General features: G+C 32.9%; 2 protein-coding genes across 6 annotated transcripts; both read left to right on the top strand.

Annotated features, from left to right (window-relative positions):
* The first annotated feature begins 2,498 nt into the window (after positions 1–2,498).
* Positions 2,499–4,978, top strand: LOC115985106. The gene is made up of 4 exons (XM_031108074.1): positions 2,499–3,120; positions 4,251–4,350; positions 4,535–4,636; positions 4,952–4,978. The coding sequence occupies exons 1-4, from the start codon at positions 2,996–2,998 to the stop codon at positions 4,976–4,978; spliced, it is 354 nt and encodes a 117-aa protein (XP_030963934.1). The 5' UTR covers positions 2,499–2,995.
* A 6,388-nt stretch (positions 4,979–11,366) lies between these two features.
* LOC115986638 (TMV resistance protein N-like) lies at positions 11,367–27,289 on the top strand. Of its 5 annotated transcripts, XM_031109856.1 has the most exons (12): positions 11,367–11,825; positions 12,024–12,532; positions 16,551–17,676; positions 17,851–18,123; positions 18,236–19,033; positions 19,110–19,908; positions 20,072–20,349; positions 21,493–21,589; positions 21,687–23,052; positions 24,480–25,864; positions 26,643–26,827; positions 26,972–27,289. In XM_031109856.1, the coding sequence occupies exons 1-6, from the start codon at positions 11,817–11,819 to the stop codon at positions 19,854–19,856; spliced, it is 3,462 nt and encodes a 1,153-aa protein (XP_030965716.1). In that variant the 5' UTR covers positions 11,367–11,816; the 3' UTR covers positions 19,857–19,908; positions 20,072–20,349; positions 21,493–21,589; positions 21,687–23,052; positions 24,480–25,864; positions 26,643–26,827; positions 26,972–27,289. The 5 variants fall into 5 exon arrangements, with proteins under 5 accessions (XP_030965716.1, XP_030965718.1, XP_030965717.1 ...); XM_031109858.1 differs by lacking the exon at positions 26,972–27,289 and having other exon boundaries at positions 22,977–23,052; positions 26,643–26,965; XM_031109857.1 differs by lacking the exon at positions 26,972–27,289 and having other exon boundaries at positions 22,974–23,052; positions 26,643–26,965.
* The last annotated feature ends 313 nt before the right edge of the window (positions 27,290–27,602 follow it).

Below are 27,602 nucleotides of genomic sequence, written 5' to 3'. Positions count from 1 at the left end.
TCTTATTTGTCTGCTTCTGGTGCATAGTTTCTTCTTGTAAGATATTCCAAACTTCTCTTCTTCTTCTTTTTGTGGTAGAAAACGAAATGCATTTCATTAACTTAAATTAGAAGAGTTAAGGCATAGCCTCTCATAAAACACACCTACTGAATTATAATACATCACCAAAATAATATCCAGTGGTGGACTAGAAAATAACAAAGAGTCTTGCTACTGAGTTGCTCCCATTTTTCCAAGTTTGTCTGCACATTGATTCGCCACTCTGTGGCAGTTCTTAATCTTGACATTCGGAATTTGCTCCATTAGTTACCTGCAATCCAAGATGAGAATAGAGTGAGCAATATTATCGTAGGATTTGCCCAACACCTAGTCCATCACCACTTTGGCATCAAAACCAATCTCAACTGCCTGCAAGTTTAAAGAATTGCAGGTTTTAAGACCATCACATAAGGACCAAAGTTCTGCCTCTACACTTGTGGCTATACCAATGGCTCTACTAAACCCAGATACCCATTCTCCATTGCTCCCTAGGCAGGCCACACATTACCCTCTTTAACAAGGCAATTTCTGTCTCAAGTTGGCTTTGGGTCTCTCTTGCTGCACTACCCTGGGCATCCTCTCAAATAATTCCTCCACCACCTGCCTTACCTGGATTTCCCATTGCTGACCCATCCATATCTAGCTTGAGCCAATTCATCTCTGGCTTTATCCATCAAACATTAATTGAGCTCTTTGTTGTCATAGGTTTAACATGTCCAGCATAGTAGAAATAATTTAGAGCCATGCTTTTCACTTCTTTACTCAATCTGCTATTTGGTATAACTTGGTTGAAAACTCTCTTATTTTTCTACATCCACAAGCCCCAGATACCAAAAGCAAAAAACACTTCCCACGGCAAGGTTGACTCCACCAGATCCTTACAACGTCTTAGATTTTTTTCAGCCAACTACATAGGTCAGAGTTAAAGAAATTACTACTACACCTCATGTTACCTGTATCCAGCCAGAATTTTTTTGCAATTTCAGAGTCTCGAAGAACATGAATAATGGTCTCAGCCTCTCTCCCACATGCTTCACACTTACTGTCTTCGGCAATGCCTCTTGCAAAAGTAATTCTTTATCTGGTAGACTAAGAAGATAGCGCTTCCATATGAAAACACTGGATTTTTGGAAGCATATCCACTTTCCAAATAGACCACCCAGTGAACTCTGCTGCCACATTTATTTCTCCTTTTGCTAAGTTGTAGGCATTTTTCCCATCAAAATGAGGTTGAATAAGCCCAGCTAATGTTGTCCAAACCAGATTCTAAGTAAGGAATCGTAATGGCCTTGATTCTTTGTAGTAGGTCACAGGGAAAAACAAAGAAGCAGCACCCAATGTTCCAAATTCCCTCCTGAGTCACCTCCCCCACCTTCATTTGCTCTTCCCCTTGATTGAGGAGACCTATGAGCAGACTTTTTTACAATCCTTCATTAAGCCATTTATCATGCCAAAAATTGAACGAACTGTTTGCACCCACTACCCATTTGGTACCTCGAACAAAAATTTCTTTACCTTTAATCATAGTAGCCCGTGTTCTGGAGCCTGCACTTCTTGGGTTTAAATACTTGGTTCTTAGGACTTTGGCCCATGGTTGATCACTTTCTTTATTCATCCTCTAATTTAACTAGGCAATCAGAGCTAGATTTTTGGGTTTTGCCGCAGTTAGCCCAAGTCCTCCCTCTTTCTTTGGCCTAGTGATCTTATCCTAGTTTACAATATGCAGCTTCATTTTTTCCACAGAAGATCCCCAGACAAAATTTCTACTGGCTTTATCAATTGCTTCAAGGGTTTTTTCAGGCAGCATGATTCCTTGCATGACATAAGCCGAGATAGCAGACAACCCCAACTGAGTAATGAAAACTCTCCCAGCAAAGGAAAGGAGATGTGCTTTCCAGCCACTTAACCTCCCCTGCACTCTTTCAATAACAAAATCAAACTCTTGATTTTTTGTACCCGGCAGCTTCAATGGGAATCCCCAGTACTTCCCAAGGTTTGGAATTGAGTGAAGATCTAAACAAGAGCATAGTTCATCCCTTCTTTCCCTCAAGACATTGGGCGAGAAATAGATCCGTGACTTGCCGTTGTTTACCTTCTGCCTAGAGAGCTCACAGAAGCTATCAAGGGCTTCTTTTATACTGGTGCAGTTTTTTTCTATTAGCTTTTCCAAAAAGAATTAAATCATTTGCAAAGAACAGAAAAGAAAAGCCTAGTCCACCCCTAGATGTTTTCACCGGATCCCATAATTTTGAGTCACATTTATCCTTTTTCATAAATTCGAGAACTTCCATGAACATCATGAATATATAGGGAGACAAGGGGTCACCTTGCCTTATGACCCTAGACTGTTGAAATCCTTCCAAAGCTCCACCATTAAATAACACTAAAGGATGAGATGCAGCTCATAATCACATTCACAAGATCATCTAGGATATTAAACAGCCTGAGATTGTCCTGAATGAAGCTCCTTCCAATCTATCATAATCCTTCTCAAGGTCTATTTTGAGGTTCATGAAGCCCACATTCCCTTTCTTTCCACTCATAGTATGAAGAATTTCCTGAGCTATGATGACATTGTCCATACCTTTTATACCCGAAACAAAAGCAACTTGCATTGAGGAGATAAGATTGGATAGAAAGGGTCTGAGTCAAGCAACTATAATCTTCGTGATGATCTTATACACTGTGTTGCACAAACTTATTGGGCGCAAGCTGCCAATTCCATCAGCTCCTGTATGCTTGGGAGTAAGTGTAATGAGATTTTTATTTATGTGCTTCGGGACCTTATCATTATTAAAGGCCCCTTTTACCATATTTGTCACTGTTTCTCCAACCAACAGCCAAAAACAACTGGAAAAAGCCAAGATGTGGCCCATCAGGTCCTTGTGCCAAAAAAGGTTTTAGGGACCACAACGCTTCTTTAACTTCTAAACTTCAATTTTACCAAATAACGAGTATGTTTGCTGATTGTTCAAAATTGAAATTCAAGTCAAGCACACAACTGTTCGATGAAATGCTTCTTCAAGATATTGAACCTATTTGCTTGGATGACCTATGCTACTCATCGAGCCAATTGTTAAGGTTTTATTTTTAATTTCTAAAAAAATATTTCTGTTTGATTACTTAATTACTTATGCTTTTCTCCTGGGTTTTTAAATTTTAATATTCTTAATTGTCATGGATTGTTTCTTTGCTTTTTTTGGCTCACTGAATATTACTTAGATTGTTCATAAATTTATTGAAAGATAAAGGACATTTGACAAGGATGCATTGAGCTTTATACCAAGAGAAATGTAAACTAAAATCTGCAACAAGCTATGGCCCTAGAAGGCTTTTTTTTTTTTTTTTTTTTCTGCAGAACCTGCCTTGAGAGTGTGGCTCACTTCTTCATATTATTCATATTTGATTGGTTGAGGTTGAGTAATTATTTAAGCACATGTTTTTATTTGCTTGTTTCATTCTTTGTCAGTTAGCAATAATTGAATTAATGATGTTGTCAACACCACAAACTTGTCATTGTTGAGATAACAACTGTACCTGCTAACAAAACATCTTTATTTCTTAAGTTTTTGTGCTTAAAAATGATTCTCTAAAGCTTTAATTAAATTCTCGAAGTAGTTTCGAGTCATGCTATTGCCATTGGAAAACAAGATAATCAGTAACTGATTTAGAAGTACAGATTTACTGATTTGGCCACATGATCACTCGTCTTTATACAGTCAAGAGAGCCTCACTTCTCCGTAGTCAATGCTTAGATGGAAGAGCAGAACTCAGAGATATGGCTCTCAAATGTGGGCTGCCCTATGGAAGCTTGAACTTTCATTTAAATTCCTTATTTCCTTCGGAAAGCTACAAAATGATTGTCTTCCATTGATTAGGGAGTTAACAATTAGGAATCTCATCACTAATACTTCTTGCCCTTCATGTGCTATAGAAGAGGAATGCTTGGATCACCTATTTATTACCTATAACTTAACTTGTGTGACGTGCTTCAAATCACCACTCACCATTAGAAGGTACTTGAGTCAAATTCAAGTCATAATTGTGTTGCTACTTGGCTGGAAAGAGTGTACAAAGCATAAGGCCGGTGCAATCAATTCATTGTATTCTTTCAACAATCATTGGGCTATTTGGATACACATGAAAGAATAAGTGTTAATGCTAGATTTTGAAGTCCTAATTCGTAGTGCTTACCTTTATACTATTTGTAGGGATGCAACAAACACATGGGAAGTGAATGCTTCTGTTAAACCACCTAATGTACTTTTCAGTAGTTTCCTTGGCAGTATAGCACATGATCAGATGTTGAAGGTATGGATTCCTCTCTCTCTTTTCGTGACTATATGATAGTATAAAACCTATAGAGAATCTGGTAAATATAATTATTATTGGATGGTTCATACAATTGAATGCATAATACTTGAGGTGTGATTGAAGATGAAAAAATAAGGGATAATTCCACCAGATATGTTGTAATTGGATACTCATGTTGCAGGCCATTTCTTCAGTCAATATTTTGGGGAAAATTGGGCAATTTCTTGAGATTATGGTAGTGCTTTGGTCAAATTGGTCCGCATCTGCCCTCATCATCCAATGCGTTTGCATGGATTGTGTAGTTGTTTTTGTATCATTTTCAATAAGGAAAAAATGTTTATGTTTATGTCACCCTGTCAAACTAAACTTTCTAGCATTTAATTGCAAGCTTCAATCTTTGAACTTTAATAAATATATAGATAGTGGGTTTAAGACACATGTTACATATATATTGCATAAATGATCCTTGGGTGTCTTCTTTAAAAGGTATTTAATAGGAATGCTTTCAAACCAATTTATTCAAAGATATGTTTAAAACCATTTCTCGTTTTGAGAAAAGAATATTGTCTTGAATAATCATTTTCTTTATTTTATGTAGGGGGGTAAGGGTGGGGCTATAGTTTAAATGCTTTGTACATCATAGTATCCTTTTGGCTGTATAAAATGCTCAATGAATTCCCATAGGAGGGGTTGATTCCTTGCCACTTGTTGAATCAATATGGCTGGCTCAGGTTTTCTCATGTTAAGATATAGTGCTTCAGGCTACTTAATACAGATGCATTTGACAGCTTTAAAACTACTATTAAAATCTTAATCTTTCCTACTAATAAAAAGGATCAACACATTCACTTTTTTTTTTTCTTATAATTTTTTTTCCAGTACACATTCATAAGGAATTGCTACGGTGTCACCAACAACTGAGAAAGAGATTTCGCTTATATCACCAGTGATTCATACAATAGCTTGTGGGTTTTGAGTGTTGACCCTTACCAAGATTTCAATGGTGCATGTGTTCTATAACTCGGCTGGATTTGTAGAAAGAATTCCTTTGTACCTCAAAACCCATCAAACCCCTCACACTAATAGAGCTTCACTTGCTGTTTAGCCCTCCCATTTGAACCTTCGCTCTAGTCCCTGCACACAAACGAATCCGAAGAAAAACAAAATGACAAAGAATCACATCTTGAAGAAGAAGAAGAGCACTCCGACCTGAAGAAGACTGCGATAGTATGGTGAATACGTTTGGTTGTCATGAAATTGTAAGAAAATTAATAATAATAAAAAATTTAAGATTAAATTTGTTATAAAAAAGTATTTGTAAATGTTGATGTGGCTTGATTTTGCCATCTAAGCGCTTATGTGGTCTTTAAAATTTAGACATGTCAGCTTAATCATGGCAATAATGCACATCATTTGCCACACAAGTATTTTCCGTTAGTGAGTTAACAATAGAGACCAGATTGAAAGCAAATTAAAAATAATGTGGACTAAATTAATTACTATCAAAATGTAAGGATCAAATTGATTGTAACCCCAAAATAGAAGGACTAAAATGGTATTTTGGCCAAACTCAAATCTTCACTTTCAAAATAACTAAATATTAATCCAAACTAAAATCATCATAAATTATAGAGAGAAAGAGGAGAATTGTGATGGAGAATTAAAAAAATAAGACACTAAAATGTATCAAGACTATGTAGAATTAAAATAAAAAAAATAAAAAATAAAAAATTTCATCAACTTAAGGGTTAAGAAACAATAAAAAAATCAGCAAAAGAAAAGGAAAAAAACAAAAATTGTGTGAGAGAGAGAGAGAGTATTCACCTTTTTTTGGAAAGCTCAAGAAAAGAATAGAGAAGCTACAATGATAAAGATATATCTTACAGAATACTGTTGTTCCCACCTCTCATGTAAACATTATTTTTTTAATTATCAAGTGTTCCATGTGAAAAGAAATAATAAAAAATTATTTTGCTTAAGCTATTGTACCTTGTATATTAGCACAAGCAGTATACCAAAATTTTATTTTGCATAGCCGGTTCATGATTTGATGTTTGTGATTTTTTGGATTCTTAAGGCTATATATTATTTTATATGAGCTAGTGTGAATGTTCTAACAAAACTCATGAATTAACATCCTGCCATTTAAGATTTATTGTAAAAATATTATGAACATACACTTTTCTTTATTAAATATTTGAAAAATTAGTGGAGTATAAAAGAACTTACCTAGATATTCATTGGTAAGAGGCTCCCAACAATAATGGAAAATTTTGGTGTGGGTGCTTTGCAAGATGTTCCATGCACCTTCGTATCCAATTGAAGCCTTGACTCATGACTCAAGTCATGAGTCAACAAATAACTTCTGCAAAACTAAGTTTCATTCCATTATTTCCATACAAACTTGAAAACGACTTTTGCATGTAGAGTCATCCTTATCTTTATTTTTTTTCTTATTTGAACATCTATGAAAAATACAACTTGTCATCCTAACCTCCAACACGTTCAATTAAATGGCCAGTACCATCTAAGAAAAATTGATCAATTTCTTTAGTTCTTTCTCACTTTATCTTTATTGCCTGTAGGGCCATGTCGTGTAAGAAAACACTATCTCAAATTTAATGAAATGAGTGATTGTCATTCTTTTTGTATTTTCATTATTATTAAATAAAGTAATATGAAAGAGCTTGGTGGGCCTAGTCACTATTCTTTTTCAGTCCTAAAAGCTGTCAGCCATACAAATTAAGCTCATCTGACTTACAAAAGTAGCCCATGTCGAATAAAATTATTTCATTTAATTCCTTAATTTTTTTTTTTTTCATATTGCAATGTATTAAAAAATTGGTTTTCATAATTTTTTTTTATATAATTTGTCTCCTATTCACATGAGCTCATGCAAAATTTCAGTCTATTTTAATATAAGAATCTATTTTTTCTGTTTTGTATATTTACTTTTTAAAACACCTCACATCAAATTATCTACTTTACACTATATTCCATTAAAATATGAATAGTGCTAGTATAAATTTACATGAATACTAGAGCAACAATGTATTTTAACATAATTTTACATGGTTTGATGTTAGTGAATTTTGGGCTTAATTGGCTAAAATGTGATACTTTTTCTATTATAGAAGCACTAATGTGAGTGCTTTGAGACGCTAGATCCTAGTTCCATCCTACATGAGAGTGACGCAGGTCATTTTACTATTGTTGGTTCAACCAAGTTTCTATCCAAATTTTGTCCTATGACTAAAAGTACATGTGGATGCTTTATCAATCGACTCGTAGTGAGTTGAAAGAATTTTCTTTCAAGTGAACTTTTTTTCTTTCCTATTTTGGGTGTTATATGCCTTTTTTGTGCAGAGATAAAATATGCTTTGATGTTGTTGAATGAGACTTTATCTATTGTCTTGAGATATTTGTAGACCACGCGTAGAGTAATTACAGACCATTGTAATGTGTGGGAATATACAATTTTTTTGTGATATGATATAATGTGTAATTTGTTTTCTGAAATTCGTTGAAGAAAATTTGTTTCCTGTAAAAATGAAACAATTTCCACAACTATTTTCTATCGCTCTATTTCCACAAATATAACATTCTAGTATTTTAAATTTGGGTGTGTTTGATTGATATTTTTTTAAAGGTGGTCCATATTCTTTAACCACTATTATAGTGCATTATGTTTTCCTAATTTGTTTTTTTTGTAGAACTAAACTTTCAAAATTTCAAATATATTATACAAATTTCTTCTTCTCTTAATTAAGGAGATTATCATGATAATCAAAACTCACCACAAAATTATAAAATTATCTTAACCAAAATTAAAAATAAACTAAAGGCATTAAAGATAAATAATATAATAATTTATTACTAACACTAAAACGTGTCAACACAAAGTAGAATTATAAATAAAAATAAAATAAAATTTCATCAAGATGAGGGGTAAGAAACAATAAAAAAAAACTCAGCAAAAGAAAGAAAAAAAAATTGTGAAAGAGATTCTTTTTTTTTTTTAAGCTATAGGATGGAATTGAGAAGCTACAGTGATAAAGTTGTTCATACATTCTCTCTATGTGGAAAATGCAGAATGTGTAGGACACCCTCGGTGGAAAATTGCATTGAGGAAAGTTCATGGAAGAGGGATCTCTGATCAAATCAATTGACGTGAAGTTTTTCTCTCCTTGTGAAAATGCAGAACATGTAGGACACCCTGTCACCCTTAATGGAAAATTGGGATTTGGATCCAGTGGGGGCAATTACACCACACCCACTCACATTAATTTTTATCACTTTCATTTTTTAACTTTTTCAACTTTTTTTTTTTTAATTTTTTGTTATTCAATGGTTGAAATTGAAAGTTTATTTTTTGAACTTTCAATCTCAACCGTGTATTACTATTAAATTAGGTACAATACCCTAATTATTACACCTAATCTGAATCCGGAAAATTGCATTGAGGAAACTTCGTGGAAGAAGGATTTCTAATCAAATCAATTGACGTGAAGTTCTTCTCTCATTGTGGAAAATGTAGAACGTGTAGGACACCCTATCACCCTCGGTGGAAAATTGCATTGAGGAAATTTCGTGAAAGAGGGATCTTTGATCAAATCAATTGACGTGAAGTTTGAGATGTGGCTATTCAACAAACAATGGTTCAAACAGGACAAGTAAAGTAAAATACAACTTGTAAGTTGTAACAATGTTTATGTACACAGCACCATGAATTGAAAGGAAAAATTAATATTAGGGAAATGTATATAAAAATCTTGTAATTTAATTCCTAGGATACGTTAAACTTCAAACTGAGTTTAACTTTTAAATGGGATACTTTAAATTTCATACTTCCACAAATATATATAAATCCAAATCTGGAGTTTTAAGTGTCCTATTTATGAAATATGAAAGTGTGTGGTTTAAAATATGTCCAATTTAAAAGTGTGAGGTTTAATGTGTACCAAACAAACAAAAAAAATATAATTTTTTTTTTACTTACTTTTCCTCAATATTTGCATTTTCTCATGAAATATCCATTGGCTTTAATTGCTTAGTAAAATTCCAACTAATAGGGTACATAGCATTCAAACTTTGCCATTCAACAATGAAGTAATGTTGGCATTCAGGTATGGTCATTAGTGTCTCTTTGAGCCAATACTCTGACATGCATATTATAAGTTCATAAAACAAATACCAACTTGTTTGGGTTGGGTGCAAAATATTTGAACCCTACATATTTTGGACACTTCAAGAAATACCACCTTGTTGAGCTCAAAGGTTGGCAATAAAAAATTTATTAACTATTTGAAAAGTTTTGTGGGGATGTTCCATGCATCTTCATATCCAATTGAAGCCATGACTCATGACTCAAGTCATGAGTCAACAAATACTTTGAGTCATGAGTCAACAAATACCATCCATTAAGCTGCGGTTCCCTACAAAACAATCATATGTAAGTAATTATTTATTATATATTCTATTTAATTAAAATATCAATTTTTCTTTTTTCTTTTTTCTCTTTTCACACCTAACTGTTATTCACTTTTTTAGTCCTCAAGAAACGGAAAGAAATAATAAAAAATTATCTTGTACAAGCTACTGACTCGTGTATTTGCACAAGCATTTTAGCAAAATCTTATTATGCATAACTGGTTCATGATATGATGTTGGTGATTTTTTGGATTCTTTAGGCTTTATGTTATTTTCTATGAGATTGTGTGAATGCTCTAGTTGAACTCATGAATTTATTTATTTTTTTCTATTAAATTGACAATGGGGTGGAGTAATTAAAACACATACCTTTTGCTATAAATAATAGAAAGTGTAATTTTTTTTTTTTTTTTTTGTATTAAAAGATTGCTTAGAATATCTACTAAATATTAGCTATTGCATCTGCAACCTCAATGCCCAACTTTCAAGGACATTGTATTTGAAGATATACCACTTAGGCCAATATATTCCATTAGTAAATATCAATTAAGTTACAAAAACTTTTATAGAATTTATTAAAAAAATGCTACGTACACAATATTTTCACTATAAATCTTTGATGGTTTGATGTTACTGGTTTAAATTTAAACCCCTACTAAAATTACTTTTTTTATTATTTTTTTTATCACCAAAACAGCTAGTAATAATCTGTTTATTAGAATTTGTTGTAAAAATATTTTGAACATAAATTTCTTTTTATAATTGAAAAGTTAGTAGAGGGTAAAAGAACTTACCTGGATATTCAATGGTAAGAGGCTCCCGACAATAATGGACAAGTTTGGTGTGGGTGCTGTGCAAGATGTTCCATTCACCTTCATACCAATTGAAACCATGACTCATGACTTAAGCCATGAGTCAACAAATAGCTTCCATGAAGCTTAGGTTCACTCCATTATTTCCATACAAACTTGAAAATAACTTTTGAATGTAGAGTCATCCCTATCTTTGTTTCTTTGTAAGAAAAATTGATCAATTTCTTATTAAATTTAATGCACCGAGTGATTATCATTCTTTTTTATTATTATTATAATTACTATTAAATAATCAATAAGAAAGAGAGCTTGATGCACCCAGTCGCTATTCTTTTTCAGTCCTAAAAGCTATTAGCCTTACAAAATCAGCCAATCCAACTTATAAAAGTAGCCCATGAAAAATAAAATTATTTCATATAATTATTTGATAATAAAAACCAGGTGTCAAGCAATTAATAGTAGGTAAAAAAATTGTATAAGTTATGAACTTTGAATGAAAATAAGTAATAATTTATAGAATAAATTTTGTAGTAAAAATACTATTTATCATAGTACTGTTTCAAAATAATATTGGAAAGTTAAAGCTGATTCTTTGTGTTTGGCTTGGAGGGGCATTACGTTTCATTTAGAGTTAACATTCGGTCAGGCAGTGTTTTACGACAGCCAATAAGAGACTGCCAAGTCATCCCTTTTTAAAATATTATTATTTTAATAAAAATATCTCATCATTCTCTCTCTATTTACGGTCACTCTCTCCCTCTTTCTCTTCTCACTTCTGCCTTTACCTCTTCTTTCTCACTGTTTCCTTTTCTCTGCCGTTTGTCTCCACTGCAATCACCTTGAAGGCGACGGTAGCCACCATCTCTTTTTTGTTTTATTCTCCATAAAAGATTATGCTTTACTCTACACTGGCTTGCTTTTAATGAGTCACTTAAATCCCTCTCCAAATCAAACCAAAACCAAAACCCAATCTGAGAGACAGAATCGGAGTGAGAGAAATAGAGAAGAGAGAAGAGAGAGAATCGGAGAGTGAAAGAAGAGAGAGAGGCCGCTGTTTCCAGCCACGCACCACTCGCCGTCGACGTCGATCCCTAGCCCGCAACCCACAACCCATATGCTACCAGGGCCCGTGACCACTCCACCACCACGCCACAACCATCGGACCGCCCTAACACAGCGTCGCCACCATCGAGAGAGATTGGCAGAGAGAGCCCTGATTTGATGAGAGAGGTTTGAGTTTTTAGAGAGAGAAGTCTGAGTTTTTAACGCAGTCAATTTTCAGATTTAGTGCCCTCAACTCATCCGTGAACCTCCACTGGAATTTCAAGCTTTCATTCATCTCTTCTCATTCCTGTTAATTTCGTCACGTCTTTGATCTTTCTTACCTTCTACTCTTCTTTTTTTATCTTCTCAATCTTCAATCAACAGGTCATATCAATGGTTTTCTTGACCGAGGAAGGAGGAGCCTCTTCTTCTTCTTCTGCCCACCGATGGGACTATGATGTCTTCTTGAGTTTTCGAGGTGAAGATACTCGTAAAAATTTTACAAGCCATTTATATAAGGCTTTGTGTGATCAGGGTTTTAATACCTTTATTGATGATGACCTTCCGAGGGGAGAAGAAATTTCAATGAAACTTGTTAAAGCCATTGAATCGTCAATGATTTCAATTGTTATATTCTCTAAAAATTTTGCATCTTCTACTTGGTGCTTGAATGAACTCGTCAAGATTTTTGAGTGTAGGAGGAGTAATGGCCAATTGGTTTTTTTAATTTTTTACAAGGTGAGCCCATCAGAAATACGTAAACAAGATGGAGAGTTTGGGATTGCACTAGCTGAACATGAAGAAAAATTCAAAAATGACATAGAAAAGGTTCAGAGGTGGAGGACAACTTTAACTGAAGCAGCTAATTTGTCTGGATTTCCTTACAATGATAGGTAAGTATTTAATTAAAGACTATTTTGGTGTGCTTTTATTAACTACAAACTTTTAGTGTTTTTCTATTTATAAATTATGTCATCATTGCTGATATTAAAGATGGGAATGGTGGTGGAGCAAGAGGGTGGGGACGATAAAGGTTAAAGGGAATGCTTTTTTTTAAAATAAATTATTTTATTTTTAAAACTGGGTTGATGCCAAGGATCTTAGTCAATAAATTATCATGAATTAGAATAATTTTAACTTGTATAATGTTATCAATTATGACAACTCTGTGTTGTTAAATTGGTTATAAGCTTTTAATGATTTTCTTATGACTGCTAATAAATAATGAAAGTATTGTTTCTATCATATTTTATTAGTTTTTGAGAAAGTATAATTATTATCACATGCACCTTCCTTTCTTGCCGAACTTTGGCATTTGCATTTACCATTCCCAACCCATTAACCTATCACTAAGTACACTTCCTTTCAGCACCAGAAATCGGTCATCACTTTTATGTTAACATCCTTCACGATTTTTCTATGTATCACACACTTCATCAATATAAGAATACCATTTTTTTATATATTAACAATTGAAAATTAAACAGATAAAATAATCAATGATCATATTATACGTACTAAACAAAAATTTCTTCCATCAAGCTTCTTTTGTTTAAAATTAATAAATCTACCTTATTGCTACATCAGTGAACTTCACGTTGTGGTAGTAACATAGTGCACGAGTAACACACTTAACTCTTCATTGCATATCTTAATAATAGGTGTTAGACAAAATATGTGGTGTAAGGTCTCAGATAAATTAGAAGATTGAATTGTATGATATTAGATTAGATTTATAGTTATTGTACTTAATAATAGGCAATATTTTATAGTCATCCGGTAACTAAATTGAAAAATCAATGGGTTAAAATCCAAAAGTGCATGTATATGGTCTATAATTACTTGATATGTAACTGTTTTATAATTTACTATTGGATGCTAAATAAATATTATGCTCAGAAAATATTTTTCATCCTGTGATTTAATAAGAAATAAAAAAATAATAATGAAGCAAATAAACAAATCAATAAGGTGGATTAACTATTAAAGGTCTTTTTGCCTCTCTTCTAAAGGAAAACGTCTTTTCCTAAAATGCTATTCAGACCTTTTAGCAGTTTGCTTGTAATTAAGGGGTGACAGCCATTAATCAATATAAGCACTAAAAAAAATCCTAAAATGTGCACCAAAAATTCCACCAATATGACACCCCTCGTCAAATTGCTTTTAGTTTTACCTTTTAATTTTTCAGATGACTTATTAATTGCCTTAATGAATACAAAATTTAAAAGGAGTATATCATTATTTACAAATTACAATTATCTGTCCTATAATATAATTACAGGCAGCCTTATGCATTAGTGGCGAATAGGCTGTGAGTGTTTTTTGTGCTTTAGTACAGACTATTAGTCTTGCTTTTCTTTTATGATTTCGGTTGCACCATTTCTTTAAATTCGCTTCCATTACGGTTCACTTTCTCTTCCTCAACTAAACTATTGTTAACACTACAAATAAAAAATAATAAATAAAACAAAACTGCTGCCCTCAAATCTCCAACCCAGAGATGCCTTCTATACATTTTCATCTCATCCACCACTAATTATATTGTTTCCATCCCAATTTTCAAATTTTCACCACTTTATCTCTCTTTTTCTCTCACACATCAATTATTCATTTAAGCTTTTCAATGTTGTATCTACCCATGAACATTCTAATTACAATCCACCCCATCATCCACAACAAATCATTTTGGTTTGGTATTGACTTTTCTCCACAAAATTACAATCACCATTTTGAGAAGACATGGATTGTGTTTTTCAAAGAGTTTTGAAGTTAAGTTGGCAATATGACGGTCTAATCTTTTTTTCTTTTGATCTTTTTTCTTTTTCTTTTTCTTTTTTGAATTCTTGCATCCAGAATTTGCATGTTGTTTCTGTTGTTTTCTTTCTCTAATTTTCCAATGTATTGAGTCATGTAATTGTTAACTAACTTTTGATTGTTAGAGCTGCTTTATTTGGCCATCATTGTTGTTGAATTTCTCATTGTTAACTGACTTAGATTTGATAAAAAAATAAGCTTGGCTGTTTCTTTTTATTTTGAACAAAATGGTGGATTTATAAATATTTGTAGAGCAATATTGATATCATAGTAGTCTCTAAATCTTTAGTGTTACAACTTTGTTATTGTTGCATCCTAGTCTCAAAACCCTCCATCAGATTTCTTGCTTCTCTTAGCTTTCTTGGTAAGCTAAGGTGAATTTCACCTAATTAGCACATGTGCTCCTGTAATAGGTATTTGATAGTCACTGATAAAGAACCTATGGTGATATACTTAGCATAAGCTCCTAAAATGGGTATTTGGTAGTCACGGATAAAGTAGTGATTTTCGGTACAATTGCTTAAATGTTTGCATATCTAAGTATTTTATGTTACTTCTTAGTATTATTTGGAGTTTTGTATATCTTTGATGGACTATCTTCTTAGAAGCTTGAACTAAATAAAAAAAATGGAAAACAAATCAACTTATTTTGGCTGTAAAATCTGCTATTTAAATGTCAAATTGTTATTACAAAGAATTATTTTATTTTCCTTTGGGGTGTACGAGACAAATGCAATCCAAGCAGTTATGCATGCAACATTGGAATATAAATCCTCTAAAATAATCATTTTTTTTTTTTTTTTTCCAACAATCACAACTAGCCATGTATTCACTTGACTTTCCTTATAAAAAAAAAAAGTTAAAAATGAAAAAAAAATCTAACACATGGCAATTCAAACGGATAGAGGATTTGTATTTGTAATATAGAATATAATTTCATATGACATTTGAATGTATAAATTTAAAACTTAAAAGTTTTCCGTGAATCGCATTGGTTAATCACTAGTATCATATATAATAGATGGAGGAAGTTACAAAAGATGATATGTGTCATTGTTTTATGCATTGTCAAAGAGACACGTGTCACTATTATGTGTATCCACCAATTGTAGGGACCCAAATTTTATATCATATATTATGTACAGATAGATAGATGATAGAAATAGAATAATTTTAATTCACATGATGTTATATATTTAGACAATTAAAAATGAAAAAAAAAAATCTAACACGTGGCAATTCAAACGGATAGAGGATTTATATTTGTAATATAGAATATAATTTCATATGACATTTGAATGTATAAATTTAAAACTTAAAAGTTTTTCCGTGCATCACATTGGTTAATCACTAGTATCATATATAATAGATGGAGGAAGTTGCAGAAGATGATATGTGTCATTGTTTTATGCATTGTCAAAGAGACGTGTCACTATTATGTGTATCCACCAATTGTAGGGACCCAAATTTTATATTTTATATATATTATGTATAGATAGATAGATTCTAGAAATAGAATAATTTTAATTCACATGATGTTATATATTCAGACAACTTTTCTTTCAAAAAATAAAAATAATTCTAACAACTCTTCTTCTTTCATTAGTTAGAAACTTTTAAATGGTTTTGTGACCACTAAATGTCCAATTTTGAACGTATACTTAAAAAAAATTATTTACCATATATTCTACTATTAAATTGTAGAAATAAAATAATTTAATGTTAATGTTACAATTCAAGAGTTTCTCCCATTTAATTTTTAGACAATTTTTTACAAAATTTCTTAATCTCATTTTGTTCAATTATTAGAAATGAGTTTCCAGTAAGTGGGTCTCCTCAATCCTCATCACTAAAAGGGAGTTTCTATCCAACCATTTGCTAAAAGCCCGGATCAAATTTTCTAGCCAAAAGAAGAAGAATAATGTGCCAAAATTAATGACATTTCCTAATCTTTTGAATTTCAATGCCATTTAATTTAAATAGCAATATGTTAGTTGCAATGCACAAAACTAGACATATTGAATTTAGTTCATCTTCATATTTATATTTACAACTAATCCAACTCATTATATCTTTCTTATGCTCTATGCTTTGCAGTTACACTGAATCTGAATCTGAGTTTATCCAAAGAGTTATAAAAGAGATATCAAGGACTAAATCAAATCGTGAGCTGTTATTTGTTACTAAACATCCAGTTGGAATAGATATTCGAGCAGAGGCCGTAGAATTGCTTTTAGATATGGAGTCAAATGATGTTTGCATGGTAGGAATTTGTGGTATTGGGGGAATAGGTAAGACTACGATCTCTAAAGCTGTTTATAATAGAATTGCTCACCGTTTTGAAGGAAGCTGTTTTTTAGAGAATGTTAGAGAAAGGTCAAAAATAATTGGTGGCATAACCCAACTACAAGAGAAACTTCTTTCTAAGATCTTACGTGATAGAGATTTGAAGGTGCACAATGTATTTGAAGGTATCAATTTGATAAAGAAAAGACTTCGTAATAAAAAAGTTCTTTTAATTCTTGATGATGTGGAAGACTCAAAAGAGGTAGACAATTTGCTTGGAGAATGTAACTGGTTTGCTTCCGGAAGTAGAGTAATTATAACAACAAGAGACAAACATGTACTAACCACTTTGGAAAGAGATCCTCGAATATATGAGGTTACAGAATTGAATCAAAGTGAAGCTCGTGAACTTTTCAACTTGCATGCTTTCCACACAAGTAAATATGGGGAAGATTATTCAGAACTTGCAGAACAGATTATATGTTATGCCAATGGCCTACCATTAGCTTTAAAAATAATTGGTTCTGATTTGTGTGGAAAAAAAATATATGAATGGAAAAGCGCATTAGAAAAGTATAAAAACATTCCACATAAAAATATTCAAGAAATACTCAAAATAAGTTATGATGGATTGGAAAATTTTGAAAAGGAAATTTTTCTTGATATTGCATGTTTTTTTAAGGGTTACAACAAGGATGATGTTGTAAATATATTAGATTCTTGCAATTTATATTCCGACTATGGTATTGGAAAGCTTATTGATAAGTGTCTCATAACCTTGGAACATGACTATGTGCCACCGGATGACTCTTTGTCAATGCATGACTTGGTACAACAAATGGGTAGAGAAATTGTTCAGCAAGAATCAGAAGAGCTTGAACAGCGTAGTAGGATATGGCGTTATAAGGATGCTCGTAAATTACTAACTAGAAATATGGTATACATTCTTTGCTTCTCCATTTTTTTTTAAAATATTTCTTTATTGGATTTTCCCTTTACAATATTGAACAAAACATAATTTTCTCAATATATGTTTTGTTTAAGGTTTCAAAATCTTTATACTTTTGTCAAATTCTATTATGAAGTGTGACTAATTCTTTGTCTTAAGCAGGGATCAAATAAAATTCGAGGTATAATGTTGTGCTCACCTAAACCAACAAAGATTGCATTGGAAGCTAATGTTTTCAAGAGGATGAAAAATCTCAAATTTCTTATAGGCAATGTACATATTCGTGAAGCACTTGAATATCTCCCAGATGAGTTAAGGGTTCTTGAATGGCGTGAATTTCCTCTATCCTTATCTTCTAAATGTTGCCTTCCTCGACAACTTGTTGCACTCGAGATGTCTAAGTCTAACATTATATTGGAGAATGTATTCAAGCAGGTATAAGTATTAGTATTTATAAATTTTAATTTCTTTAAATGTTATTTTTAAAAGCTGTTGAAGATAAATTTTGTTTTTGTTTTTTGATTTTCTTTTTTTAAATTTTTCATAGGGATTCCAGTATGAAAATTTGAAAATGATCTATCTATCTTGTGAATTCATTACAAAATTACCTAACTTGTGCTGCCCAAACTTAGAGAAATTGGATCTTAGCGATTGTAAAAATTTAATCGAGGTTCACAAGTCTGTTGGGTTTCTTGAGAAGCTTAAAGTATGGAATCTCTATTGCTGTTCACAACTTCAAATTCTTCCAAGTACGCTCATGTTGAAATCTCTTGAACATTTTGTACTACGTGATTGCTCAAGGCTTGAGAAGTTCCCCGATATTCACCCAGAAATGAATTGTCTAAAGTCATTGAATTTGGAAAGTAGTGGTATTAGAGAATTGCCTTCATCACTGTTGTATCTGACTGGACTGAAGTGGTTAAACCTACTTGGCAGTAAGCTTAGGAATCTTCTAGTTGGGGCCAATAAATCACAAATGCGGGAGGAAGAAGATATTCCTTCTGCCAAATTGAGACTGGCTTGCAATTCCTTTAATAACTTTTCGGGACCTACTGGGTTTCTGTGCTTGACACAACTGGATTTTAGCCATTTGAAAATTAAAGTTGAATTAGATTTTTGGATGCAGCCTGATTACTTCCCAGTATTGTCACATTTAAATCTAAATGCTACTAGTATTGTTACCATCCCAGAAAGTATTAGTAGATTTACTAGATTACTATATCTTACCATTCAAAATTGCAAAAAGCTTCGGGAAATTTCGAGACTTCCACAATCTATAAGATATGTGAATGCAATGAATTGCGATCGGTTGGAGACACAATCATCAAGCAGATTATTGAATCAAGTATCTCTCTCTTCTCTTTCTCTCTGAAGTTTAAGTTATAAAGAAACAATTTATGTTAAACTTTAATTTCTTGCAGTTTCGAGAAATTGTAGGGATTCTATCAAATATAGTCGCTGAAGCTGCAACAAGCTTTGATTCTGAAGGGGTTCAAATTGGGAAGGATCATTATCTTATACTACCAGTAACTGAGATTCCAAAGTGGCTCAAATTCAACCATCATCAGAGTGTTGAAAATTCCGTATCATTCTTGGTCGGTCCCAAATTTTCAAATTTGGTTGTTTGTATTGCTCTTACATCAATGGGTGTGAAGACCGATGCAATGTACGGATGGGGTATTTACGTTTTTATCAATGGTGAAGAACAATTCATAAATACCATGACGTGGTGGCCGGATGGTAATTGTGACAATGTATGGTTAATTTATGGGAAAGTGAATATATCAAATCCATCTGAAGAGAATTGCATTGTGGTTGAGGTTAGAGGTCCAAGATTTTCTCCAAATAGGATGAGGATTTATCCTATGGTGGAATGCATCTGTTGTCCTCAGAAACCCAATATATCTATGGATCAATGTGCTTTCAACAATGGGGAAGAAGATTCAGGCCGTGTTGGAATCCGACGCCGACTGCGAAGAAGAAACCATCGACCAACCCATGCTAGACGTCCCCAAAAACACTACCTGTCCCGCTTTGGATGGCTTCGAATCAGATACCAACTCTGGAAACCATGCTCCAAACCCTGGAGACGGCGAATTACCAATGGGTTTCATGATGAGGGTTCATCTTCAATCCCCAATACCTTTTCAATGATGATACCTCAATGATGATACCAAGGCCAATCCTTCACCACCATCTCAATCCAACTTTGAAGAGAAGGTTTGCCTCTTTCTATTTCTCTAAATTTAAAGGCTTCTTCATAGGATTATAGCTCAAGTATATATTGTGTTTTAAGTAAATAATTGCAAAATCAAACTGTTGGGCTATGTAATTATTATTTATACAAGAAGCATTTAATTTCTTTATTTCTTTTTCAATGCAGATGATGCCTTGTTGCTATTGAAGTAATTGGCAGGCCTAAGATCCCTTTTCACCTTGCAATTTGATTTTCATTTAATATTTGTCTTTTTGTCTGCTTCTAGTGCATAATTTCTTCTTGTAAGATTTTCTAATCTACAATTTTACCAAATAATGAGCATGCTTGCCGCTTGTTCGAAACTAAAATTCAAGTCAAGCACACAACTGATCGATGAAATGCTTCTTCAGGATGTTAAACCTGTTTGCTTAGATGACCTATGCAACATCAAGCCAATTGTTAAGGTTTTATTTTAAATTTCTACAAAAATATTTCTGTTTGATTACTTATTTAGTTATGCTTTTCTCCTGGGTTTCTAAATTTTAATATTGTTAGCTGTCATAGATGTTTCTTTGCTTTTGTTGCTTCACTGAATAATATAACTTAGATTGTTCATAAATTTATTGAAAGATAAATGACATTGGACAAGGATGCATTGAACTGATTACCAGGAGAAATGTAAATTAAAATTTGCCATAATCTATGGCCCCAGAAGCCTTTTCTTCTGCAGAACCTGCCTTGAGAATGGGGCTCACTTCTTCATATTATTCATATTTGATTGGTTGAGGTTGTGGAATTATTTAAGAACATGTTCTTGTTTGCATGTTTCTTTCTTTGTTAATTAGGAATATTTGAATTAATGATGATGTCAACGCCTTAACTTTGTCATTGTTGAGATAACAACTGTACCTACTGATAAAACATCTTTATCTCTTAAATTTTTGTGCTTAAAAATGATTTTCTAAAGCTTAAATTAAATTCTCAAAGTAGTTTCAAGTCATGCTGTTGCCATTGAAAAACAAGACAATCATTAACTGATTTGGAAGTACAAATAAACTTATTTGGTCCCATGATCGGTCTTGTCTTTATACAGTCAAAAGAGTCTTGCTTCTCTATAGTTAATGCTCAGATGGAAGAGCAGAACTCAGAGATATGGCTCTCAGATGTGGGCTGCCCTGTGCAAACTTGAACTTCCATTTAAATTCCTTATTTCCTTCGGAAACTACAAAATGATTGTCTTCTAGTGATTAGGGAGTTAGCAAATATGAATCTCATCAGGCATCACACATGCTTCTTGTGCTTCATGTGCTATAAAAGAGGAATGCCTGGACCACCAATTTATTACCTATAACTTAACTCGTGCGACGTGGTTTAGATCACCACTTACCATTAAAAGGTACTTGAGTCAAAGTCAAGTCATAATTGTGTTGCTACTTGGCTAGAAAGAGTGTATAAAGCATAAGGCTAGTGCAATCACTTCACTGTATTCTTTCAACAATCTTTGGGTTATTTGGATATATTGAAATAAAATAGCACATGAAAGAATAAGTGTTAATGATAGATTTTGAAGTCCTAAGTCATAGTGCTTACCTTTATACTATTTGTAGGGATGCAGCAAACACATGGGAAGTGGACACTTGTTAAAACACCTAATGTACCTCCCAGCAGTTTCTTGGCAATATAGCACATGATCAGATGTTGATGGTATTGATTTCTCTCTCTTTTCGTGATATGTCTATATGATGTTGTAAAATCTGTAGAGAATTTGGTAAATATAATTATTGTTGGATGGTTCATACAGTTGTATGTGTAATGCACGAGGGGTGATTGAAGATGAAAAAAAATAAGGGATGATTCCACCAGATATGTTGTAATTGGATACCCATGTTGGGGGCCATTTCTTCAGTTAGTACTTTGGGGGAAAAAGGACAATTTCTTGAGATTATCGTAGTGCTTCGGTCATATTGGTCTGCATCTGCCCCCATCGTCCAATGCGTTTGCATGGACTGTGTAGTTGTTTGTATTATTTTTCAATAAAGAAAAAATGATTATGTTTTTGTCACCACGCCAAACTAAACTTTTTGGCATTTTATTGTAAGCTTCAATCTTTGAACTTCAACAAATATATACATAGTGGGTTCAAGACACATGTTATATTGCGTAAATGATCCTTGGGTGTCTTCTTTAAAAGTTATTTAAAAGGAATGCTTTTAAGCCAATTCATTCAAAGATATGTTTAATTTGTTTTGTTTTGAGAAAAGAAGATTGTCTTGAATAGTCATGTTCTTATTTTTATATAGGGGGCAGGGGAAGGGCTGTAGTTTAAATGATTTGTACAACCTAGTATTCTTTTGGCTGTATAAAATGCTCAATGAATTCCGATAGGAGGGGTTGATTCCTAGCCACTAGTTGAATCAATAGGGCTGGCTCAGGCATTCTCATGTTGAGATATGGTGCTTAAGGCTACCTAATACAGATGGATTTGTGACTACTTTAAAACCAAAGCAAAAGCACACACCAAGAATTAGCATTTGATTGTGCAATAGAAGTTGTAAGCAACACATGCTTTACAATTTGGATTACAGTTTATTGCATTTGAATGGCTCTTAACTTTTTCGTAATTCTTGTTTAGATGGTGGAAATTGTAATTGATCCTCATAAATGACTGATTTTCTCATTATCATTCAGATGATCTTTCTAGCTTGTCTTTCAAATTCTATATGGGCCATTTATCTTCTCTTGATCCTTTGCACATTTATTTTTTTAAAGGAATATCATGGATCAACTATTTATTAATGGGACCATGATGGGTTTGCCTTATTTAATGGCGTGGAATCTATTTGAGTGTTTGATTTTAATGTTTTAGGTATCAAGGAAAAAAAAAAATGGAAGTAAAGAATCTGATTTTAGCATTTCAATCAAGTTTCTTAGCTGATTTATAGCTGGATTGGTGGTGTGGATCTTTCAATTTCATTCAATTCTAACACAAAAAATCATTTCAGATTTCTATGGGTAATCCTGTCTGACCTTCATTTGGCATCCTGATGGCAAAGTAATGCTTACCATGTTGGTTGATTTTTTTTTCTAGAAGGATTATGATACCAACACCAATCTGTATCAAACCATCAAAGAAGACAAAAACATCTTGATCCAACTTTGAAGAGAAGGTTTGCCTCTTTCTATTTCTCTAAATTTAAAGGCTTATTCATAGGATTATAGCTCAAGTATATATTGTGTTTCAAATAAATAATTGCAAAATCAAACTGTTGGGCTATGTAATTATTATTTATACAAGAAGCATTTAATTTCATTATTTCTTTTTCAATGCGGATGATGCTATGTTGCTATTGAAGTAATTGGTAGGCCTAAGATCCCTTTTTACCTTGAAATCTGATTTTCAATTTATTATAATATTTGTCTTTTATTCATCTTATTTTTCTGCTTCTGGTGCATAATTTCTTCAGGATATTGAACCTGTTTGCTTTGCGGGCCTATGCTACTCATCAAGCCAATTGTTAAGATTTAGTTTTTAATTTCTACAAAAATATTTTTGTTTGATTACTTATTTACTTTTGCTTTTCCCCTGGGTTTTTAAATTTTAATATTGTTAATTGTCATAGATGTTTCTTTGCTTTTACTGTTTCACTGAATAATATTACTTAGATTGTTCATAAATTTTTTGAAAGATAAATGACATTAGACAAGGATGCATTGAATTGGTTACCAGGAGAAATGTAAATTAAAACTTGCAATAAGCTATGGCCCTAGAAGCTTTTTCTTCTACAGAACCTGCCTTGAGAGTGGGGCTCACTTCTTCATATTATTCATAATTGATTGGTTGACATTGAGGAATTATTTAAGCACATGTTTTTATTTGTTTGTTTATTAATTAGTTAGTATTTGAATTAATGATGATGTCAATGCCACAACTTTGTCATTGTTGAGATAACAACTGTATTAGCCCTTAAGTTTTTGCTTAAAAATGATTCTCTAAAGCTTAAATTAAATTCTCAAACTAGTTTCGAGTCATGCTGTTGCCACTACAGATAAACTGATTTGACCCCATGACTAGTCATGTCTTTATATAGTCAAGAGAGCCTCGCTTCTCCGTAGTTAATGCTCAGATGGAAGAGCAGAACTCAGAGATATGGCTCTCAGCTGTAGGCTGTTCTGTGGAAGCTTGAACTTCCATTTAAATTCCTTATTTCCTTTGGAAACTACAAAATGATTGTCTACTAGTGATTTAGGAAGATAGCAAAATAGGAATCTCATCACTGATGCTTCTTGCCCTTCACGTGCTATAGAAGAAAGCCTGGATCACCTATTTATTACCTATTACTTAACTTGTGTGACATGGTTCAGATCACCACTCCCCATTAGAAGGTACTTGAGTCAAAGTCAAGTCATAATTGTGTTGCTACTTGGCTGGAAAGAGTGTATAAAGCATAAGGACGGTGCAATCACTTCACTGTATTCTCTCAACAATCTTTGGGCTATTTGGATGCATTGAAATAAAATAGTGCATGAAAGAATAAGTGTTAATGCTAGGTTTTGAAGTCCTAAGTCGTAGTGCTTACCTTTATACTATTTTTAGGGATGCAACAAACACATGTGGACACTCCTATTAAACCACTTAATGTACTTTTCAGTAGTTTCCTTAGCAATATAGCAAACGATCAGATGTTGAAGGTATGGATTCCTCTCTCTCTTTTCGTGATATATCTATATGATGGTGTAAAACCGGTAGAGAATTTGGTAAATATAACTATTGTTGGATGGTTCATACAGTTGTATGTGTAATACATGAAGTGTGATTGAAGATGAAAAAATCAGGGATGATTCCTCCATATATGGTGTAATTGGATACTCATGTTGGGGGCTGTTTCTTCAGTCAGTATTTTGGGGGGAATGGGCAATTGTTCTTCATCTGCCCCTGTCATCCAATGCATTGACATGGATGTGTAGTTCTCTTTGTATTATTTTTCAATAAAGAAAAAATGCTTATGTTTATGTCACAGTGTCAAACTAAACTTTTTGGCATTTAATTGTAAGCTTCATTCTTTGAACTTTAATAAATATATAGATAGTGGGGTTCAAGAAACATGTTACATATATATTGCGTAAATGATCCTTGGGTGTCTTCTTTAAAGTTATTTAATAGGAATGCTTTCAAGCCAATTCATTCAAAGATATGTTTAAAACCATTTGTCTGGTTTTGAGAAAAGAAGATTGTCTTGAATAATCATGTTCTTATTTTTATATAGGGGGTCTGGGGTGGGGCTGTAGTTTAAACGCTTTGTACATCCTAGTATTATTTTAAAACGCTCAATGAATTCCCAAAGGAGGGATTGATTCCTAGCCACTAGTTGAATCAATATGGCTGGTTCAGGTGTTTTCATGTTGAGATAGGGTGCTTAAGGCTACCTAATACAGATGCATTTGTGACAGCTTTAAAAGCAAAGAAAAAGTACACACCAAGAATTAGCATTTGATTATGCAATAAAAGTTGTAAGCAACACATGCTTTATAATTTTGATTATAGTTTATTGCATTTGAATGGCTCTTAACTTTTTCGTTATTCTTGTTTAGATGGTGATAATTGTAATTAATCCTCATAAATGACCAATTTTGTCATCATCATTTAGATGATCTTTCTAGCTTGTCTTTCAAATACTATATGGGCCATTTATCTTCTCTTGATCCTTTGCACATTTATTTTTTTAAAGGAATATCATGGATCAACTATTTATTAATGGGACCATGATGGTTTTGCCTTATTTAATGGCATAACATATTAACATCTATTTGAGTGTTTGATTTTAATGTTTCAGGTATCAAGGAAAAAAATGAAAGTAAAGAATCTGATTTTAGCCGTTCAAACAAGTTTCTTTGTTGATTTATAGCTGGATGGTGGTGTGGATCTTTCAATTTCATCCAATTCTAAGTTCTAACACAAAAACCCATTTCAAATTTCTTTGGGTAATCTTTTCTATGACCTTCATTTGGCATCCTGATGGCAAAGTAATGTTTACCATGCTGGTTGATTTTTTTTTTGAAAGGATTATGATGTATTCAATTTTGGTGTTTCATGTTTTTCTTTTTCTATTTTGGCCTATACATGGGAGGAAGATTGTAAAGTATTTAAGATTGTTGTAATATGTTATGCCTCTCCCTTTTTGTATTTAATTTTGTTTCCCTAGGAGGACTTGGTGAGGATTATAACATACTTGATTTTGGTATATCATATTTTTAAATTTTCTTTCTTAAGTTTTTGAACTTTTCCCTCACATTTGTGTGAAATGAAGTAAGAGGAAGGCTCTTTGCTCAAAGTGAGAAAATTTTATGAGATATTACCAAATTATACAAAAATTGCATTGTTTATTCTTATATTTAAAGAATAAAGTAGATATCATCTATATTCCATTATATATTGTCCTTTAAAATTGTTATTGTTGATGACTGACATGAATGTATATTCTTATGTTTATGATTGATGGATAATCATATCAGATAGAAGAGAAAGAACGATAGAACCAGTCACAAGGGGTCCTTTACCGTTTTATAATACCATTCAAAAGAAAAATTTTATTCCCATGGTCAAATATAACTAACCCTGATATAGATTGCCATGCCTTTCTTCCATGTAGAATTTGAATTTCTATACATAACCAAAGTTAAGGGAATCTTGATATTCAATGTTTAGTGCCAATACCTTGCTGGCTGATTGGTACTTTGTATCTTACGTGTTCCCCTACAGGAGAGGCTAAATGGGGTTGAGCAGTACTGCCCTTTCCCCACATAGCTTAGCAGTACCTTGTGGCAGAGGGTGGAAAAATTGAAATGGCAGCTACTTGTGGGATGGTGGCTGGGTATGATGTTTTTAGCGTAGGGGTAGAGATGCTGATTGATGTAGGCATAAAAGTATGGGTATGATGTAGAGTGGTAAATTTTTATTCATGATTTTTTACATCCCTTAATGCTTGTGGAATGGATATCAAATACTGGAGGAGAAGGAAGTTTGATTTTGAATACTGTTATGTGTAGATAATTAGTTTGGGGTTCTAAAATTTTCCATCTTTATTGCAGAGAAATTGGACATTCATGGAGGTCTAATAAGCTCAGAAGAAGATATTGGACACTCCAAATTGTACGACAAGAGTCAAGACCTGTGTGATTGCTAGAGGGAGGTCCAAGAACTATTGTTTTTTATAAAGTCAAGACATGTGAGGTTCTTAATTCTTAGTGATATTCTTTGTTTTGGAAGTCGTAAGTTTGCCGCGATTTGCTTAGATTCTTGTAACAGTGAGATGGCTGTTTGTTGTGTTCCTTGCCAATCAACGCACAAAAGTTTGGTTGATCTGTGCTTTTAAATCAAATAGGTCTGTGCTAGTGCTTGCCACCTTCTATTTAGTCATGTTTTGTAAGGTCTTTTTAAATAATCTATCATAAATTGGAAGGTTTTTTTTTTCTATTTTTTTAAAGGGCCTCAGATAAAGTTTCAGTTAGTACAGTTAAACAACTTTGTAAACAATGAAATACACCTATGTCTTGGAGTGGTTTTCACTTAAAATTATATAATCACCGTATACCTATGACATTTCAACATTGGTTGGTTTGTTTGTTTGTTTGGTTTTTTTTTTTTTTTCTTCTTCTAAAGATTTAATCACTCCCTCAAGAATATGATTATTGCTAATTTTCATTCAAACAGTGAATGGCT

The sequence above is a fragment of the Quercus lobata genome, chromosome 4 (genome assembly GCF_001633185.2).
Source record: "Quercus lobata isolate SW786 chromosome 4, ValleyOak3.0 Primary Assembly, whole genome shotgun sequence".
Classification (NCBI taxonomy): domain Eukaryota; kingdom Viridiplantae; phylum Streptophyta; class Magnoliopsida; order Fagales; family Fagaceae; genus Quercus; species Quercus lobata.
Note: the sequence above shows the minus strand (reverse complement) of the source record. Positions and strands in the feature narration are given on the sequence as shown.

Bases quoted from the DNA above. Each gene is read 5' to 3' on its own strand.
- LOC115985106 (XM_031108074.1), top strand. From the start codon at position 2,996: ATGTTTGCTGATTGTTCAAAATTGAAATTCAAGTCAAGCACACAACTG. The intron at 4,351-4,534 runs GTATGGATTCCT...CTCATGTTGCAG, and splicing joins CACATGATCAGATGTTGAAG to GCCATTTCTTCAGTCAATAT. The intron at 4,637-4,951 runs GTTTGCATGGAT...TATTTTATGTAG, and splicing joins CTGCCCTCATCATCCAATGC to GGGGGTAAGGGTGGGGCTAT.
- LOC115986638 (XM_031109856.1), top strand. The intron at 12,533-16,550 runs GTAAGTATTTAA...TATGCTTTGCAG, and splicing joins GGATTTCCTTACAATGATAG to TTACACTGAATCTGAATCTG. The intron at 19,034-19,109 runs GTATCTCTCTCT...AATTTCTTGCAG, and splicing joins CAAGCAGATTATTGAATCAA to TTTCGAGAAATTGTAGGGAT.